General features: G+C 51.5%; 1 protein-coding gene across 1 annotated transcript in view; it reads left to right on the plus strand.

The window, feature by feature from the left end:
* PDLIM4 (PDZ and LIM domain 4) overlaps positions 1-12,244 on the plus strand; it is a 44,192-nt gene extending 31,948 nt beyond the window's left edge. Inside the window, exons 4-7 of the mRNA XM_032703385.1 lie at positions 2,408-2,586; positions 4,855-5,012; positions 8,681-8,801; positions 9,798-12,244. Of these exons, the coding sequence (XP_032559276.1) occupies positions 2,408-2,586; positions 4,855-5,012; positions 8,681-8,801; positions 9,798-10,002 (663 nt within the window). The 3' untranslated portion in view covers positions 10,003-12,244. The remainder of the gene's footprint in view (positions 1-2,407; positions 2,587-4,854; positions 5,013-8,680; positions 8,802-9,797) is intronic.
* Positions 12,245-17,212: the final 4,968 nt, after the last annotated feature.

Here is a 17,212-nt window from a genome sequence, read left to right on the forward strand (position 1 = left end):
GAGCTTCATGTCCATGGTCTTGGTCTGGGAGGAGTTGAGGAGCCCCGTTGATCCCTGTGGATGCTGCTGGGTCACCTGGGGCTTTGTAACAGGGCTGAGCAGAGCAAAGAGGAGCTGCCACCAGCATGAGCATCCTCCTCCCAGGGGCACAGGGAGCTGCTGGCAGCTTGGGACATGGAGCAGCTCAGCAGTGCAGGAAGGGCTCTGCTTCTTCCTGCTCCCATCCCTGGGCTCCCATGCCTTTTGGAGAGTGCCCAACCAATAAGTTTAGCTTTATAGCAACAGTTGGTCTGGATGAACAAATTGCTGAGCTTAACAGGGACGAAGGGGCGACGCTTTACAAACTGCCTTGGATTAAAGCAATCATGGAGATGATGGTCTGTAGGCCCTTTGATGGAGGAGGTTTCCATTCCAGAAACAGCTGCCAGTCACATGGTCCCCAGCCAAGGGTCTGGATGGCCCCAGTGTGGGGGAGCCCAAGAGGTCAGAGGAGAGAAGAGGACCCTGCCCTCTCCTCCAGCATCCATGGACCGAGTGTGAATCTGAGCCCCAGACCACAGATAATTAAAGATAGTGGTTTTCTAAAAGCATCACTCCATAGCTCTCAATGCTGTGAGCCACATGGGCTGTTACCTTTTTCCCCCCAAATGTTTATGATCCTTCTTTTCCTCTCTGCTTCATGGTCGAGAGTGTTTTCTTTATTTCCCTTGAAATAATAATGTAAATCTGGGAATTGGAAACCCGTAGCCTGCTTGTATATATTTTTTTAAAGAACATAAATTGGGGAACAGTTAAAATTATATTATTCCTGGCAGCAAAATTCCTTTTTTAATAGACAATTTGAAGTTATTATGTTGGAAGCAGTTTTCCCCACGTGTGTGTGCATGCATGGTGTGGAGGGAACTGTGCCAAGAGGGCTCCAGGCAGCTTCTGAGGCAGTGGAAGTGCTGGGAGCTGGGGGCTGCAGTTTTTCAGCTGATGGTAGAAGAAACCCTCGAAGGCTCCATCTTACAGTTCTTAATTAAGCCTGGTTTTAGCAATGGGCATTTTGCCTTGGGAAGAACTGAAGAATTGGACTGTCAGGATCTTTTTCTAGCAGGATCTGGTTTTTATTTCTCTTAGCTGTTCATTTTTACAAGGTTTGGGAGCACCAGCGTGTTCTCCTATGCACCAGTGATAGACATTTGTTTCCAATTAGTATTTATTGGATTATTTTAGTCAAAAGTAAGCTTTGTATCAGAGCCTCACAATATGCACTTTGTTATTTGTTCACAGGATGGTGTTTTCTTTTCCTGGTTTTTCATCAGCTTCAGTCTACTGAAAAACTGGTGTGAGGCAGCTTGGCTGGGGACCTGCCCTGGAACAGATTAAAGCAGATTAAACAGATTCCAGCCTCTTACACAGTGTCTGTGTCTTCCATTGGTACAGGCATGTTTCTGACTCACATGGCTGCAAACAGCAGCCAGCGTGTGTCCAGAGGCTGTGTCCAGCTTTCTGCTGCTTTTCTCAGTTGCTGGAATTAGCTGATCTTCCCAGACTGAGTCTTTGCAGGTAAAGCCTGGCTCAGGTGATTCGTGGTGACATTAGCAGCAGGTACTGGTGGGTTTATGGGTGTGCACAGGGCTGACTAACAGCCTTGTGTACTCCCATGTAGGTGGAATTCCATATATGTGCAAAAACACATAGGTAATATTTTACATGGGTAAAATAATATGGAAAATTTTTGATTTAATGTCATCTGAGTTCCCAACTCAAGGTCATATGACAAAAAGATTTCCATAGTTTGCCTTGGGACTTTAAAAGCAAATGGAAATACGAATGCCCAGCTAGACCCTTGACTGATGTGTTTCTCATCCTGTAAATGACTGATCTTATTTGGGGAGAAAGCCCCCCACAATGAACATGGATCTTTGTGGTCAAGGGTAGCTGCAAGTGAAAATCCCAGGACTGGTCCCTTGGCTTCAGGTGTTGCCCAACCTGCACGTGGAGCTGCCGAGCTTGGACTTATCCTGTTTTGCTGATGGAAGTGGGAACGATGGCCCAGAAGTGGGGAGCACAGCGAGTGTCCTGGGAGTGATGGAAGCAGAGAAATGAGAAGCAGACTCACAGCCTTTCTTTTGAGGAAATAACAAATACGCTCGTACAGGAGAATAAATGCAGGATATTTGGCAGCGGCTCACGGTGGAGAAACAGTAAAATGCATTTGGTTGGGGACCGAGGGGAGCTGTGTAGATTCAGCACGATTTAACTGCAGGTCAAGCCTGAGTTTTCCTTTTCCTGCTGCACATCTCTGTTTTCCACAGCACGTGTAAAATGTTGTTACTGCGAACCACGCGTCCCAGCGCGGCCTCTCCGTGCACATCGCACACTGTAAATCTCAGGATTTTCCGGTTCTCCTCTCTTCCAGGACAATGGCCCTGCCCAGAGCAGGAGGTCGGTGCCCCCCGGGGCTGGGGGCAGCCCCCTGGACAAGCAGCAGGTGCTGAACGTGCAGCACCACCAGCCCCCCCGGCTCTACCCCAACAGTGGCTCCGAGTCGGCGCTCCCGGCCCAGCTGGGCGGGCTCCACATCTCTGCTGCACACAGGTAGGACAGGGCAGGGCTCACACTCTGCCTGTGCTGCTGCTCCTGCCAGCCTGGCTTGGGGGGTGCACGGGGGCTGTGGTGTTCCTGGAGCTCCAGAGAGTGTGGAATCTTAGAACCATTTGGGTTGGAAAGACCTCCAGGATCAGGTCCAACCGTTGAGCTGACACTGCCAAGGCCGAGATGCTGGGCTGGGCTCCTGCCCCGTTAGTCAGGGGTGGGTGGGTTGTCCAGCCCTGGCACAGGCTGCTGAGGACAGTGGTGGAGTCCCCACCCTTGGTGGGATTTAACAGATGTGTGGATGTGGCACTTGGTGGTGGGTTTGTAGTGCTGGGGTTAACAGCTGGACTCGATGACCTTGGGCTTTTCCCACCTAAACAGTTCTATGATTCTGTGAGTGTCACAGACATTAATATCCTGGTTTTTTTGAAGTGTGTATCCGGGACAGGATGGAGGGTGCTGCCCTCCTAGGAGTGGGGATCACCCTGCTGCAGACCCAGGAGCAAACACCTGCCCTGGGAGCTGGAGGTATCCACCAAAAAAATGAACCCCAGTAACTGGGATGTTTATAAATGTAAGATCTGCTCAGTGCAGCTGTCCAGGAGGTTGGGGAATAAATAATGCTCCTAGGAAAGAAAAGGCTTTTGCATAGCCAAGAACGGTTTGGTTGGATAACTCAGACTTTGAGACAGGCCAGGTTGTGGGCTGGGATGCTTTTGTATGGATTATATGGATGCTGATTTATGTTCCTCCAAACTGGCAAAATATCCTGCAAGAAAGCAATGTCTGTATCACATACGAAGAGCAAAGAGAGTTTCTTTTCAGCTTGGGAACTCTGTGTCTGCACAAATTCGTGTTTCAGTGATGCTACAAGCCAGCTTATTCCCTGTGCTGCTCCAGGGAAGTTAATGAAGTTGGAAAGAGAGAGAGAACTGCACAAAAAATACGGAGAACAAACTCTGGTGTTACCTGTGTGAGAGCCAAAAGCCAGGAGATTCACTTGGGTCTTGGAGCAGAACTGGGGCAGGAGTGTGTTCTCTTTGAATTGGTGCTTGGTGAGGCTGAGCTGGCCAAACCTGCCCTTTTTCACTGAAAATGTGTGAATTGATGTGGGAGAGGGCTCCAGCAGGGCAGGCAGGCACTTGGGGCCCTCCTGAAGGCTTGGGCTGGCCGGGTCTCACAGGGATGGATCCATGGCTCAGCCAGGATGGCCCTCACCTCCCACAGGGAGCAGGACTGCTGGGGAGTCACTACCAGAAAATGGAGCTCTGGCCTTGCTTTGAAAGTGACTTTTGTTGGGCTTTTTTTTCTTCTTTGTTTGTTTGAAAGTGAATGTTATTTCTTTTGTTTATTTGTTTAAGCTGACATGAATATAATACTGGTGGAGAAAATGAGCCAGATGATAGCTAAAATATGTGAAGCTGATGGAGTTCAGGGCTCTTGCTATTTTTATTGGTTTTATAATGACCTTGATGACCTCCTCTGTAAAAAGGAAAAGGAGCCCCTTCCCCTGGAGCTGTGCTGTGCACTGGGGCCTCTGGAGCACAACAGCACTTGGACTCAGCTCTTCTCAGCAGGACTTTTAAATATTTTATATTCCAACTATGCTTTTCATGCTTTGATGTATTGAATGAACTGGAATAATGGTTTAAATTGCTGTTTGTTGTCCATGTATCCCAACTATGCCATGTACAGACCAGGAGCAGCTTTGGGTCGAGATGCTGGAGGGCACAGGGGGGTCACGAGGCTCCTCCTGTGTCCCCCCCACTGGTGGGGTGGTTTTCTCCGTTGAGCTGTGGGCTCTGTTTCTGTACCCACAGAAACACCAGCTTCCCCAGAGGCACCTGTGGGTGCTGAAGGGCTTTGCTGCCGTGCCTGGCACACACTCTCTGGATGCCCTAACAAGGGCCGGGTGCATCTCCTGGCCCTGCATAGTTAATGAAATGCATGTTTTACCCGTTCTTTCAGTAAATGCCATGGGTGGCAGAGCAATTTACAGTGTTTGCAAGCAGCTGCCCTCTTTCCTGAAGGCATCTGGTAACTGGGCCAGCTCTTGCTGTGTTGCTCAATTGGAGCCCAACAGGGAACAAGTTTAACCTCCCTGGTTCAGCGGCTCTTCCTGGGCCAGATGTCCCTCCAGGCAGGGAAACACATGGGAACAGAGGTGCTTCACTGAATCTGTGGGAATGTGGAGGTTCCAATACCGCCCTGATGAGCTGACAGGAGCTGTTTCTATTTGACTTGAGCCTTTCTTTCTTTGCTTTAAAACAGCATTGATCTCGTGAAGTCTCTCCCACGGAACAGAAATGGGATTGATGTGGAGTCAGATGTCTACAAGATGCTCCAGGACTATGAAAAGCCCGTCTCAGAGCCAAAGCAGTCTGGATCCTTCCGATACTTACAGGGCATGTTGGAGGCTGGTGAGAACGGTGAGGAGGTTGGCACCCAAGTGCCCTGTGAGGGGGGACCACTGGGGCAGCTTTCAAACTGGGGTTTCACATACTCAGGCTTACCAAATTGTGTGGCTGACTCGAGCACCGTGTGAAAGCTGGATTTGCAACCAGTGTGGCAGCTGTTTCTCTGCGATGGTTTATGAGACACGATGGCCTGAAGCGGTTGTGTAAGATCACCCTCGGAGAACTGGGTCTGGTTAAGTAAATGGCATTTGCATAAGGATGTGGGATGGTCCTCAGCAAGGCAGGGATAGAGATCAGGAGCTCTTGGCTCACTTTTCAGGTCTGTCAGAGCTTCCTGCCCATGTCGTTAACACATTAAATAATAAGATCCCCAAACTATACATTTCAGTTTCTTTTATTTGCCTTTCAGCCTTAAGTCCATTGGGGCTTTTATGTTCAAACTTTCAGGCTTTGCTTTACAATCATTAGGGCAAGACTCTTCTTTCTGCTTCCTTCCAGGAGCCTCATACCCTGATCATGTGAATCCAGGAACTTAGATTTTATGGGAAAATACCAGCTGCTGCAAATCTCATTATGAAACTGTGAGAGGTAGCGAGTTGGGCTTTTGCACTTTGGTTTCTGTGTGTATAAAGTGATGAAGTCTGTTCTTTGACTAGAGGGATGTTGGTTCTTGCTTCACAGGAAGCACAATTGCAGATAATTTCTGAGCACCGTGGGTTTCCACCAGTACTGGTTTTCTCAGTGGGACTGAGGCATAGCTGCAAAGCATGAGAGGGATCAGCCTTGGAAGCACTGAGTGTACCTTTACAGTATATTTAATATTAATATTCCAGCCCCTGAACTGGCAGGAAAACTGATGTTAAATACATGCTCCAGTTGGACTTTCAAGTCCTTCACCAAGAGCAAGGACGAGTCTGCTGCTCCCCCAGGTCTCCTCATTAGGAAGAAGCAAATGGGAAGTGACTGTGTTAATCCCAGTTAGTAACACTGCTGCCTTCCTCCCTTCTCTGTGCCAGGGAAAGGGAACAAAATTGAAGCTTTACTGGTTTGCTCCTGCCTTCCCCTGCATCCTGCAGCCCTGGGCTGGCAGCAACCCAGTGCTGAGGGGAGGGGAGGGGAGAAAGAAAAGGCTGTGGGCTGGGGGAACGGAGGACAAAGAGGTGCCAAGGCAGTCCCCACATCCTGGGACTGTCCCAGCCAGTCCTGGCTGTCTGCTCATCCCAGCCCTCTCTTGGCACCAGCCCATCCCCAGTGCAGCACTGCTGTCGGGTACCAGCCAGCACGGGACAGGCTGGGGCAGTCACTGTCACCTCCCAGGGCTCTGCCACCCTCCCTGCCCCTCAGCTGTGTGCAGGGGACATGTGAGTGCCTGCAGGCACAGCCTCGCTCCTGCCTTGGTCATTCTGACGCTGTTTATTCATAAGGGATGAGAAATGAAGTGAAAAGCATCTCTGCTGGCACAAAGCTCTCTGATGTTCCAGCGCGCTCTCAATCCCCAGGAGTGTTCCTGGCTGGGTTGGTTTACAGCTGCCACCCCTGCTCCTTTCTCCTTAAGCCTAAAATTATACATTTTGACCCTAGCCTTTTAAAGTCAAGCTCTCCTCTCCTGAGGAGCCGAGTGTCTCAGACAATAACCTGTTTTATATGGGATGTGTTTCTGCTGGAAGCATTGCAGCCCCATCCCACCCCCTTAGGGAGCAATGCTTTGTGCTGGGGTGGAGGCTGGAGGAATGGCAGCACTTGCCTCTGTAAGTGCCCATGGCCCAGGAAGGACAAACACTGCAGCCATAACGGGGACACCAATGGTTGAGGTTGTGGAATTAAAGTATCTCCCTGCCCTGCTGAGGACCATAAATCACAATGAGACTGTGGGCTGGTAACTAGAAGGAAACAATCCATCGTTTGGGAGGATGGGAATCAGCCCTCTCTGCAGGGTTCATTTTGCTGTAAAATCCTTTTCTTTCTCTTCCCCCCCTTTCTCTTTTTTTTTAAGCAGCTTATCCAAGCACTCAGTCTGAGAGGCAGTGACAGCTTAACTGTTAAATGTTGGCAGATGAGCATGTCTAGTCCAAGCACTCCTTGTCTCCCGCTGGGGGAAGCCAACAGCTCCAGCAGTTGTTTCAGTTTATTCCCAGCAAGGCAGCGGAAGGACTTGAGGGGGGCTTGGCTGGACCCAGCTGAGCACTGGGGGGAACCCTGGGGTGGAGCACCCCCCTCTGCTCCTGGGCAGGCACTCACATGTGTCAAGGCTCTTGGCATCGCCAAACACTGTGTTATACCTTGGGAAGTGGGGTTTGGTGGGGGATTGGTCCTTTTTGGTTTTGCTCCCTTGGCTGGGAGCGCTGTCAGCGTTGGCCCCTGGATCAGAGCTGTGGCTGGAGGGGGGGCTGGGGTTGGGGGTGCCTGTGCACCCCAGGGGGGAGTCAGGTGTGCACCCTCCTCCCAGGCAGGCCCAGGACAGCAGGCATCCCTGGGCACACTGGATGGGGGAGCAGGGCTCTCTCCATGGAAGAAGCTTTGCTGAGCTCTGCCCTTCAAAGTGTACCATGTGAACTTGCACGGGGTCAGGGAGCAACCAGGATGAAGCACTGGCTCCAGGCACTAAGAATTCCCTCTAGGAAAGGCAGATACATTTCTGGGTCCATGGGAGGTGCTTCCACTGGATTTTGCTCTGAAGTTTCCGAAACCAGAACAATGCATGCAGACACCTGGGTCAGACATGCCTGTGCCCTGCAGAGACTCCCTGGGCAGGAGGGCTGGAAGCAGTCATTGAAGATGGACTAAAATACTCTGGAAGCTCAGGGAGAGTGGGAAGTCAGAACACTGTTCATCCAAGAGCTCCTCTACTGCTTTTCCAAACTGTGTCAGCTGATGGACTAAAATACATTGTCCTTTTTCATGAGCTTTTCCTTTCTACAACCTCAGGCCATCACAGAGGAACCACAGATCAATACCTACCAAACAGACCAGTCAGTTGTGAGCCATGGAAAACCATGCAGTGGATTCTGGAAGCTTTTGAGTGTCCCAGGGGTTGGCAACAAGCGTATTGGTGTTGTCCAAAATACAAGGGCAGATGGTAGACGGTCTGTAGGGAGGGGGCTGAAACACTGAAAACTCTGCTCTGATATTGTTCATATGCACAAAATCTTCATTGCTTCCTTTCCTGTGTTGGACCTTTCTATTAAAGGAGGCTTGGTGCCCCAGAAGACCTTATCTTCTATCACAATATTTGGTTTAGATAATTCGAGCTTAAATGAGTGCTCTAGGAAGAAAAATGCATGTGATTCTATTACTGTTTGTTTTAATTTGTCTCATTCTCCAAAAGGTTTTCCTCTCTGCCTCCTTGACTGACAGTGGATCTACCAAGTGCACCCAAAATGTTGGTGTGATGGAACCTCTCCTTTCTGGAGCTTTTCTGAGCTCTTTGCTGTTTATCTTTCTCAACTCAGTAAACAGTATTACACCCAAATTCACCTCCTGTCTCTAGATCACAGCTGCTTTGCCTTTTGACAAGGTCCAGGTACTGAGCTGGTGCTGTCCTAGAACTTCCAAGGAAGTTGCAGATTCTCTTGTGACAGGCAGAGACTCATCTGACTCCTTTAAAAAAAAAAAAAAAGGCAAAACCAAAGCCGTTAGAGATGGAGTTTTCAATGCGTTTGTCTGTTTCTAATTCTTGGCAGGTGAAAAGCTCGACAGACTGAGCAGCCCCCGCAACATGAAGCCCCCGGTGCCGAAGCTGGGCGGGGCCATGTCGGGGCTGCAGATGCTCCCGGAGTGCACCCGCTGCGGGAACGGCATCGTGTGAGTGCCACGGCCTGGAGAGCCCCGGGCAGGGGGGACACGGCCGGGGAGGGTCCTGCCGGGCACACGGGTTGGGGTTTACAGCAGAACACAGTCAGGCCCCTTTCTGGGGTTTTTTTCTAACCTTATATAAGCCTGGAATTGAGGAATACATTTTAGATTGTCCCTTTTAAGGGAATCTCACAGCAAAACAGGGCTGATTGATGGGGTGGTTTCTGCCCTGCTTATCATGGTAGCTGCCCAGGGACTATGAATAGCAGCGTGGAGCTGGCACTTCGCTGCCTCACGGAGGGGGAAACGCCTTGAGGGTCGAGTAGAAGAGGGTTGTGGGTTAGTTTTGTTTGTTTGTTGAAGAGTTACTCTCTGACAGATGGATGTGGGGTCTGATTTCAGAGAATACAGGCATTTTACTGCTCTGGTCTGCTGTAATTTATGATCTATCGTGATTTATGTTCTGTTGTAATTTACATCCTGCTCATGCCAGCCCTGCTGGCTGAGTGTGGGCTGTGCCAGCCTGTACCCATATTCCTGCTGGTGCCGTGGGCTGAGGGTCTGTGCACGAGCTGCAGTGCCACGGCTGGCTCCTGGTGTGCAGGGCCAGGCTGGGCGCAGATATTTACTGGCTGGCTCCTGGTGTGCAGGGCCAGGCTGGGGGCAGATATTTACTGGCTGGCTCCTGGTGTGCAGGGCCAGGCTGGGCGCAGATATTTACTGGCTGGCTCCTGGTGTGCAGGGCCAGGCTGGGGGCAGATATTTAGGGCTCTGCTTTGCAGCGAGCTGTGGGGCAGTGCTGCAGCACACAGGGCGTCCCTTCCTGCAGAAACCCCGTGGAACCACTCCTGGAGCAGCGTGGCAGCTTCGGGTGGGCTGAGGTGTCGGGATGGGAACCCACAACAACCCCCTGCCATGCCCCTGAGTGCCATCTCACTGCAGGCAGCAGGGCAGGCTGTCGGTGCTCGTTCCCTGTGTCTCACTGAGCTCTCCCCGTCTCTCCAGGGGCACCATCGTCAAGGCTCGGGACAAGCTCTACCACCCCGAGTGCTTCATGTGCGACGACTGCGGCCTCAACCTGAAGCAGAGGGGGTATTTCTTCATCGAGGAGCAGCTGTACTGCGAGACCCACGCCAAGGAGAGGGTTAAGCCCCCCGAGGGCTATGACGTGGTGGCTGTTTATCCCAACGCTAAAGTGGAACTGGTCTAAGCCTGGGCTGTGCTCTGCAGAGGTCGGGCCGAGCCCAGAGCCCACCCACGTCCTGCGCCGGCTGCGATCACCCCCGGCTACCACAGCCCGAGGCAAACTGCCCGTTCCCAGATAAAGCCCTGTACACTTGGGATCTCCGGGGGATGGTGTTGAAAGCTTAAGAACAGGTTTTTCCCTTCTTTTTGACACTCTGCTTTTTGGGTTGCTGTGTTGGGTTATTAGTCTGTGCCATAACCTTGTCCAAGATCTGTGTAAATATCGATTAATTCTCTACTCTGTTTCATATAAAACCAGTATTCCTTTTTTTTTTTTTTTTTTGTGTGCCCTCCCTGTACTTAAAAAGCAAGGAAGATATTTTAAAAGTTCGAAGAAAATAAGGCACTTTAACAAGAGAAGCTGACTCCTATATCCTGACCTTAATCTCCTGCCCTGTCACTGTCCCAGGTATTAAAAATTGACCCCCTGGGAGTCAGGATGTGGTATCAGTGGGTCCCTAGCTCAGCCCCATCCCAACAGCTGTGCTAAGGAAAGGTGATCTCTTAAAGCACTAATTGCAGTGAAATTCTCTGGATCAGGGCACTGCAGTTTGAGGCTGAGCTAGAGCTCCCCAAGAGATCTCCACACTTGAGCCTGTGACAAGGCTTTTCTCTTCCTTTTTCCACTCCTAATTCAGTTGTTTTCTGTCACCTAATCACCCAAGCACACCTTTAAAGGTCACTGAAATAGCCTGGAGCACCCTTTGGATATCCCCACCTCCCACGCTCCTGCCCACAGCTGCCCTTGCTTTGGCCATTCTGACTCTTCCCATTTTTTGCTGTATTTTTCTAGTCCTTTATTTCTAGATCCTCAGACTGCTGCCATCTGGGTCTGCCTCCCAGCAGGGAGAGAGTGATGAAATCCCTCCAGGCACTTGGGGAGTAACTGGAGCTGGGGTGAGTCCCAAGGCAGCAGGATTGGATTTAAACCCTTGTCCCAAGGCTGTGTTTTCAGTCCATCATCCACTTTATTTGAGGGGAAAAGTTTTTGTGGATCGTGAGATGTTACTTTTTTTAGATAAATGTGGTTTTTTGAGATGTTGCTTTATTAGAGAAGTGTGGTTTTTTTCATGTTAGTGCTTGGAGGAGAGAGAGTTTAGTCCCCAGCTGGATTCTGCTGTGGGTGGTGATGGGAGCCTGTGTTCAGTACCATGGGGTTATTTCTGCTTTGCAACAGCCTCTCTGCTCCTTCTCTTCACTCTGGGAGAAGGAGGATGTGGGGAAGAAAAATAAATGTCTGTGCTCACTTTCCTTCCAAGGAAAAGGAAAATAAGAAATGGGGTGATGGGCAAAGCACTCCTTCCCCTTCTGGCTCTCCATAACAGGGAAAATTGGGACTGGAGGAGGGTTGGGAGCATGATCCCAGTTGGGGCTGAGCAGGCAATTTATTCCTACAGGTTGTGCACCTCAGAAGGGATTTTAGGGTGTTACATCTAGACCTCTTCACACAGAGGAGCCTTGCAGGGACTGCAGCAGCTCCTGCCCAGCTGCAATCCCCACATGTTGCTGGGTCAAACTCTTGTGCCTGTAGCTTGAAGGTTCAGGCTTCCCCCAAACCCAGGAGTGAATGCAGCTCGACTGAGTGATGGGGAGCTCATGACACAAATGGCACAGGGGCCTGTCCCCATTTTCCAGGCAGATGGTCACAGCTGCCAGCGGTGCTGTTTGTCACTCCCTGGGGCTCTTGTCCCTGTTTGACTCCACCTGCATGGTGGCCATGTCCTGTGGGATGCCAGGGGTCTGCAGCCCTGGCACAGGGAACACTAAGAAATTCATAAATTGGTTCATTGCCATCATTTTAAACACCCCTCTGAGCAGGCTGCTGGCAGGGCACCCTTGGCTGTCTTGCTTGGCTGCCATACCAGTACAGCACTGGGACTGCTGGGCATGGGGCTTTGCTTTCAGTTTGACCCCAAGTTCCCACAGATCAGTTTTTCCACATGGCATCTTGTGATACCCCTTCTCAGGAGTAATCAATTCACTTGATCCCCCTGTGGAGCTTGGAGCTGCCTCATACAACCCCATCCCAGGGCACACTGATTCCTGGCTTCAGGCACCTCATTCCCCTTGTGGGGTTTGCAGGAGGTGCCACAAGCAAGTGTCACCTTTTGTGTCAGCAGGTAATGCTGCTCAACTCTGTAAAACATGGGGAGGGTGCATTTTGTATGAAATACAAAATAAAACTGTACTGTTTGGTTTATCACTTAGCTTGGCCTTTGCCTGGTCCCTGGTGGGTCTCTCCTGGGGCAGGACTCCTACCTGTTGGGGTCTCTCAGCATCCAGGTGAGGAGGACATGGGATAAACTTCAAAAAGCATCTTGGAGACAGCCAAGGTTTTCACGGGGCACTGAGAGCTCGTCTGAAGTTTGGCCTGTGTTTTGGTGGGGAGTTGGTTGTGTTTTTAACTCGTGAGACCTTCCTGGGACGCTGCATCCTGTAGGGTGTGGAGATGGGAAGGGCCATCGTGTCTGCACTGGTGCCTGGCTCCTGTCCCCAGTGTGACCCAGCTCCTCCTGTGATGGTCCAGAGCATCACCACATCTGCCTCTGCACAAGGGCAATGACTTGGGGTTTTTGGCAGTGTTTAACCAGTCCCAGTGACACGCCAAGGGAACCTGCTCCTCTCTGATGGCCCAGGCTGTCACCAGATGGGACCCACGGCTCTGTGGGGCTGGGGCTGTCACTGCCCTGCCACTGCTGGAGTGATCCAGGCCTTCTTCCCAAGGGGAGGTTACAGCTGACCCTGGGAGCACAGAAGCCCAGTGGGTGGTGGGAGTGTGGGGGATCAGGAGGCGAGGGCAGGCTGGGATGAGCAGCCCTGTCAGAGGGATGTTTGCTTCTGTAGCTCAGTCCACATGGGGCTGGTTTTAATAGCTGATGGGGATTTGAATGTGGTTTTAATAGCTGATTGGGATTTGATTCATTGGTGTGTGGGAAAGTCAGAAGGGATGTGAGGTAAGTGCCTCCAATAGATGTTAACCTAAAAGGTTTTATTTGGCAAGTGTTCATATATGGAAATTGTTGCTTGTATGTGCCTAAAATATTTAAAAGACAAAGCCTCTGAGGATCTGCATGTGGCAGGAAAGATTTCCATAGTGTGGGTCTGTGTAACTCCATGTCTAATTAGTGCACATATTCAAATAATTAACATGCTTATGACTCTCCAATTAGTGGTTTTCTCTTCACCCTTGAATGCACACATGTGATGGGTGTGTTTCTGTGGTTTAGCCACTGCCCTCCCTGGCCCCTCTGCCCTGGGCATTGCTGCTGGGGGGCTTCAGCCCCACGGGGTGATCCCCAAGGGAAAAGACTGGGGGGACACGGGGGCCTGAGCAGCCCTGGGGCCCCCCAGACCTCCTGCTGCCCACACAGACACTGTGATCAGCCCAACACTGGGAGCCTCCTCCCTGCTTCAGAAAAAAGAGGTGTAAGCTCTGTGATGAAGCACAGCATTTATTAACTAAATGAAGTGGGAACTGGGCCAGTCTGATTCAAGTTCTAATTGTTTAACTTTTTCCATGTATCATCATTAAAGTTTCCTACTTAGCCAGGCATTATTTCCACCACCACACCCCCGTTCTGCTGCAGCTTTTGTTTGGAGTTGTTTAACTTTGCTTTTGTTACTGGCTGGCTGCCCCAGGAACTCTAAAAAATCTCAGCTGGTCCATTTCTATGAGGATAAAAGTCTTTGTGCCATAGGAGGGGGGTAGAGGGAAAGAGGCTTTTTGGAAAAGTTCCCTGTTCTCCCTTTCTCATGTGTGAAAGAGGCTTTTTTAATTACTTTAGGCAAAAAAAAAAAAATCTTCCCCACATGCATAGTAAACCCAGAAAACTGCTCTTAACTCTAAAGAAACTTCTGTGCAAGTTATTCTGCCTCTCTTTTTCTCCCTCTGAAACACCCACAGAGCTCTTCCAGCCCGGGAGCAGCTTCTCCACCAGGACACTTAAATATTTTGAATTTCGAGGCAGTCCTAAAGCAGTTCCTTGTGCGGGGAGGGCAGTGGGGAGTGCCTGGGCTGGGGCCAGCACTGCTCTCGGGGCAGTTGATGTGCACAAGGTCACACGTTACTGTGCGAAGCTGCTGCTCGAGCCCGGTTCAGGCTTTGGGCTTTATTAATGAGAATAACTCTCTTCTGAAGAAACACCTTAGTTCTTCACTCCCAAACCCGAGGGGGGTTCCAGGAGGCCAGTGACAAATATGTCCTCCCTGAGCTGATGGACCCAGAGGAGACACAAGCTGCTGGCACTGTGGGACCAGGGGAGGGCAGGGCTGGGGACACTGAGCACTATCACTGGAAAAGCTGCCTGGGGGGCCCTCGGGCAGCCACCCACACCCTGCTCCTGTCCCCAGGCACAGCGGCCACCCTGTCCCTCCCAGGGCTGTCTGATCTGTCTGTGGGGTGCAGCCTCCTGGCTCCCCAGGCAGGGGGTCCCAGGGCGTTTCCAGCATCGGGGGGAGCACAGGGGGTGCAAAGGAGCACATCGGGTGTGTGATGTGCAGAGGAACGTGTGGGATGTGTGGGGGAGAGAGCGGTAAATGGGTGTGCCTGGGGTGCAGGGGTGGGTAGGGTAGGGGCAGAGGGGGTGCAGGGGCTGAGCAGGATGGGGGGGTAGGTGAGGGGCAGAGGGGGTGCCCGTGCGGGGCCGTGGTCCAGGCGCAGCTCCAGGCGGGCGCTGCGCTGTCTCCGGCACCATCTAGTGATGGAACCCGGAATGTCCAGCGGGTTCGCGCAGGGCGGGGGAAGAGCCGGCGCTGAGAGGAATCCCGACGTGGTGGGATGGTTCCTGGGTGGTAACAGCTAAATCCCTTGGGAGGACAGCGCTTTGGGAAACCTCTGGCAAAGATCGCTCCGGGAGAGGTGGTTTTACACCGCGGGGATGGGCTTGATCCCGCCTTTCCTCTGGCAGGATCCCTGGCCATCCCTATTGCTCTGGTGCAGCCCTGAGCCGAAGGGTGGGGGGCCAGGGCAGCAGGATGAGGGTGCTGCCCCAGGGCACGGGTGCCTCAGTGCTCTGCTCCTGCCACACCGCCGCACTGGGAGCGTGTGCTGGTCCCTGCCAGCTGCCGGGGCCAAAGCAGCGTCCCTGCCCTGGCTGGAGTGACATTGCACCAGGGAAAACTATTTAAAGTCCTTGGTGAGTAGTGGATAGCCTTGGAAAAGCTGACTCCACCTGAGTAGGTGTGTTTTGGGGGGTTTATCCCAAATCCTCACGCGGGTGCTCCATCTCTCTCGCAGGATTCCTATCAGAAATAAAACTAAAAATAATCACCCTGAGTGCTTGTCTGCCTGGCTCTGCTTAGGAGGGGAAAAGTTCATGCACCACTGCCGGGAACTGGGCAGTGATGGCCACAGTGCCCCTCAGAGCTCCGAGTCCCGTAAATGGGATTTCAGCGAGCCTGGCACCAGGCAGTCCTCAGTGCTGCTCTGGGGGTACTTACACTGCACTGCTGAGAGAGCAGCAAGGCTGAGATGAGTCAAGAGCCTTTGCAAAGGCTGCCAAAGATCATTTTTTCCCAGATGCTATTGGTCCAGTGGAATGTGGCCCTGATGGATGTGATCACCTGCTCCAGGACAGGCAGCAGGCAGCCAGGAGGGTGAGGCCAGAGCCTTGGGCAGAGCAGGGCTGCCCCACACTCCAGCAGGGTGACAGAGGCGCTCCAGCACCCGGCACAGAGCCCCTGGGAGGACACACTGCAGGCTCAGCAAACATACAGAATGGGTCTTGCTTTGCCCCATCAATAAGGAAGCTTCCCCATGATCCAAGTGCTACACAATCCACAGAACTCAGAATTCTCATGAGCTTTCCCAATTCCCAGCTCTCAAGAGGGCTGCTAGGAGGGTGACACAGTTGTCCCCACCAAGGCAGAGGGTCCCTTGAGAGGGGCTTTGCCCAGGCAGGAGGAGCAGCATCCCCCAGCCCGGAGCAGAGCAGGAGCTCTGGTGCCGGGGGTGGCACAGTGTCACACAGGGGGAGGGGGATGTTACTGTGTGTGAGCAGGAGCTGGGCTGTTCTGCTGCTGGGGGGGCAGCCTGGGGCATCCAGCAGCCCCTTGGTGTCCTTCCTGCTTCCACAAGACAAAGCGTTTGCACCAGAGGTGAGGTCTCAGCCATGCAAAGGTTTGCTCCTTCTCCCCCTGTGCCGAGTTACTCCTCCCTCCCTCTGCCAGCTCCTTGGCATCTGGTTTCGCTTTACAGGAATCTCCTTGACCTCGTTTCCCGCATTCTGCTCTTCATGTAATAGCTGAAAGCATGTTTTATAAGGCTGTGGTGTAATCATAGAATAGTTTAGATGAAAAAAGTCCCCAGCACTACCAAGCCCACCACTAAACCATGTCCCCAAGTGTCGTATCTACATGTCTGTTAAATCCCTCCAGGGATGATGGTGACTCCACCACTGCCTGTGCCAGTGCTTGATAATCCTTTCCATGATGATTTTCCCTAATATCAAATCTAAGCCTCCCTTGGTGCAACTTGAGGCGATTTCCTCTTGTCCTATCTCTTGTTCCTTGGGAGAAGAGACTGACCCCCACCTCACTGAACAAGGACTGGTCCTTCTCTACAGTGAATTTGCTCAACAACTGTCCAAGCCATTCACTGGCTACTACTGTGTGTGGTTTTCATAGTCTCCATACTTGGGTTAAAGCATCCCTGATGTTGGATCACAAGTGGGGTTTACAGTCTGGGGAGCACCAAGCAAAAGCTCTGACAATTGCAGCAGGAGCTCCTTGTGCTGTGGCAGCACTGGTCAGAACATAAGGGATTTCTGCAAGAACTAATTTCTGTAGATTCACAGCAAAAGAGAAAAACCTGTGGTGTTTTCATGTTGAACACATGAAATTTAGAATACATTAAGGATTCATCTGCAAACCAGATAAACCTGAGCACGTGATATGTGTCTACCACTTACTTTTGATATGGTAAATTTGCAGCCTAACCACAGGTATTTCTGAGAATTGCAAATTAGTCCTCTGTAAAAAACTACTGTTGACTGATTAATTACTAAGATTGCATTAACATTAATGCTTACAACAATGCACTCTCATCCCTTATTTCCCCACGGGGGCAGGCATGCGTGTCCTGTCTTTACCATGGTTCTTGCACAGCCCCAGGGCAGGGCAGGTGGAGCTCTGCTGCTGCTGCTGCTGCTGCTGCTGCTGCCTGTGAGCCCCTGATC

Source organism: Chiroxiphia lanceolata, chromosome 15, assembly GCF_009829145.1.
Source record: "Chiroxiphia lanceolata isolate bChiLan1 chromosome 15, bChiLan1.pri, whole genome shotgun sequence".
NCBI lineage: Eukaryota > Metazoa > Chordata > Aves > Passeriformes > Pipridae > Chiroxiphia > Chiroxiphia lanceolata.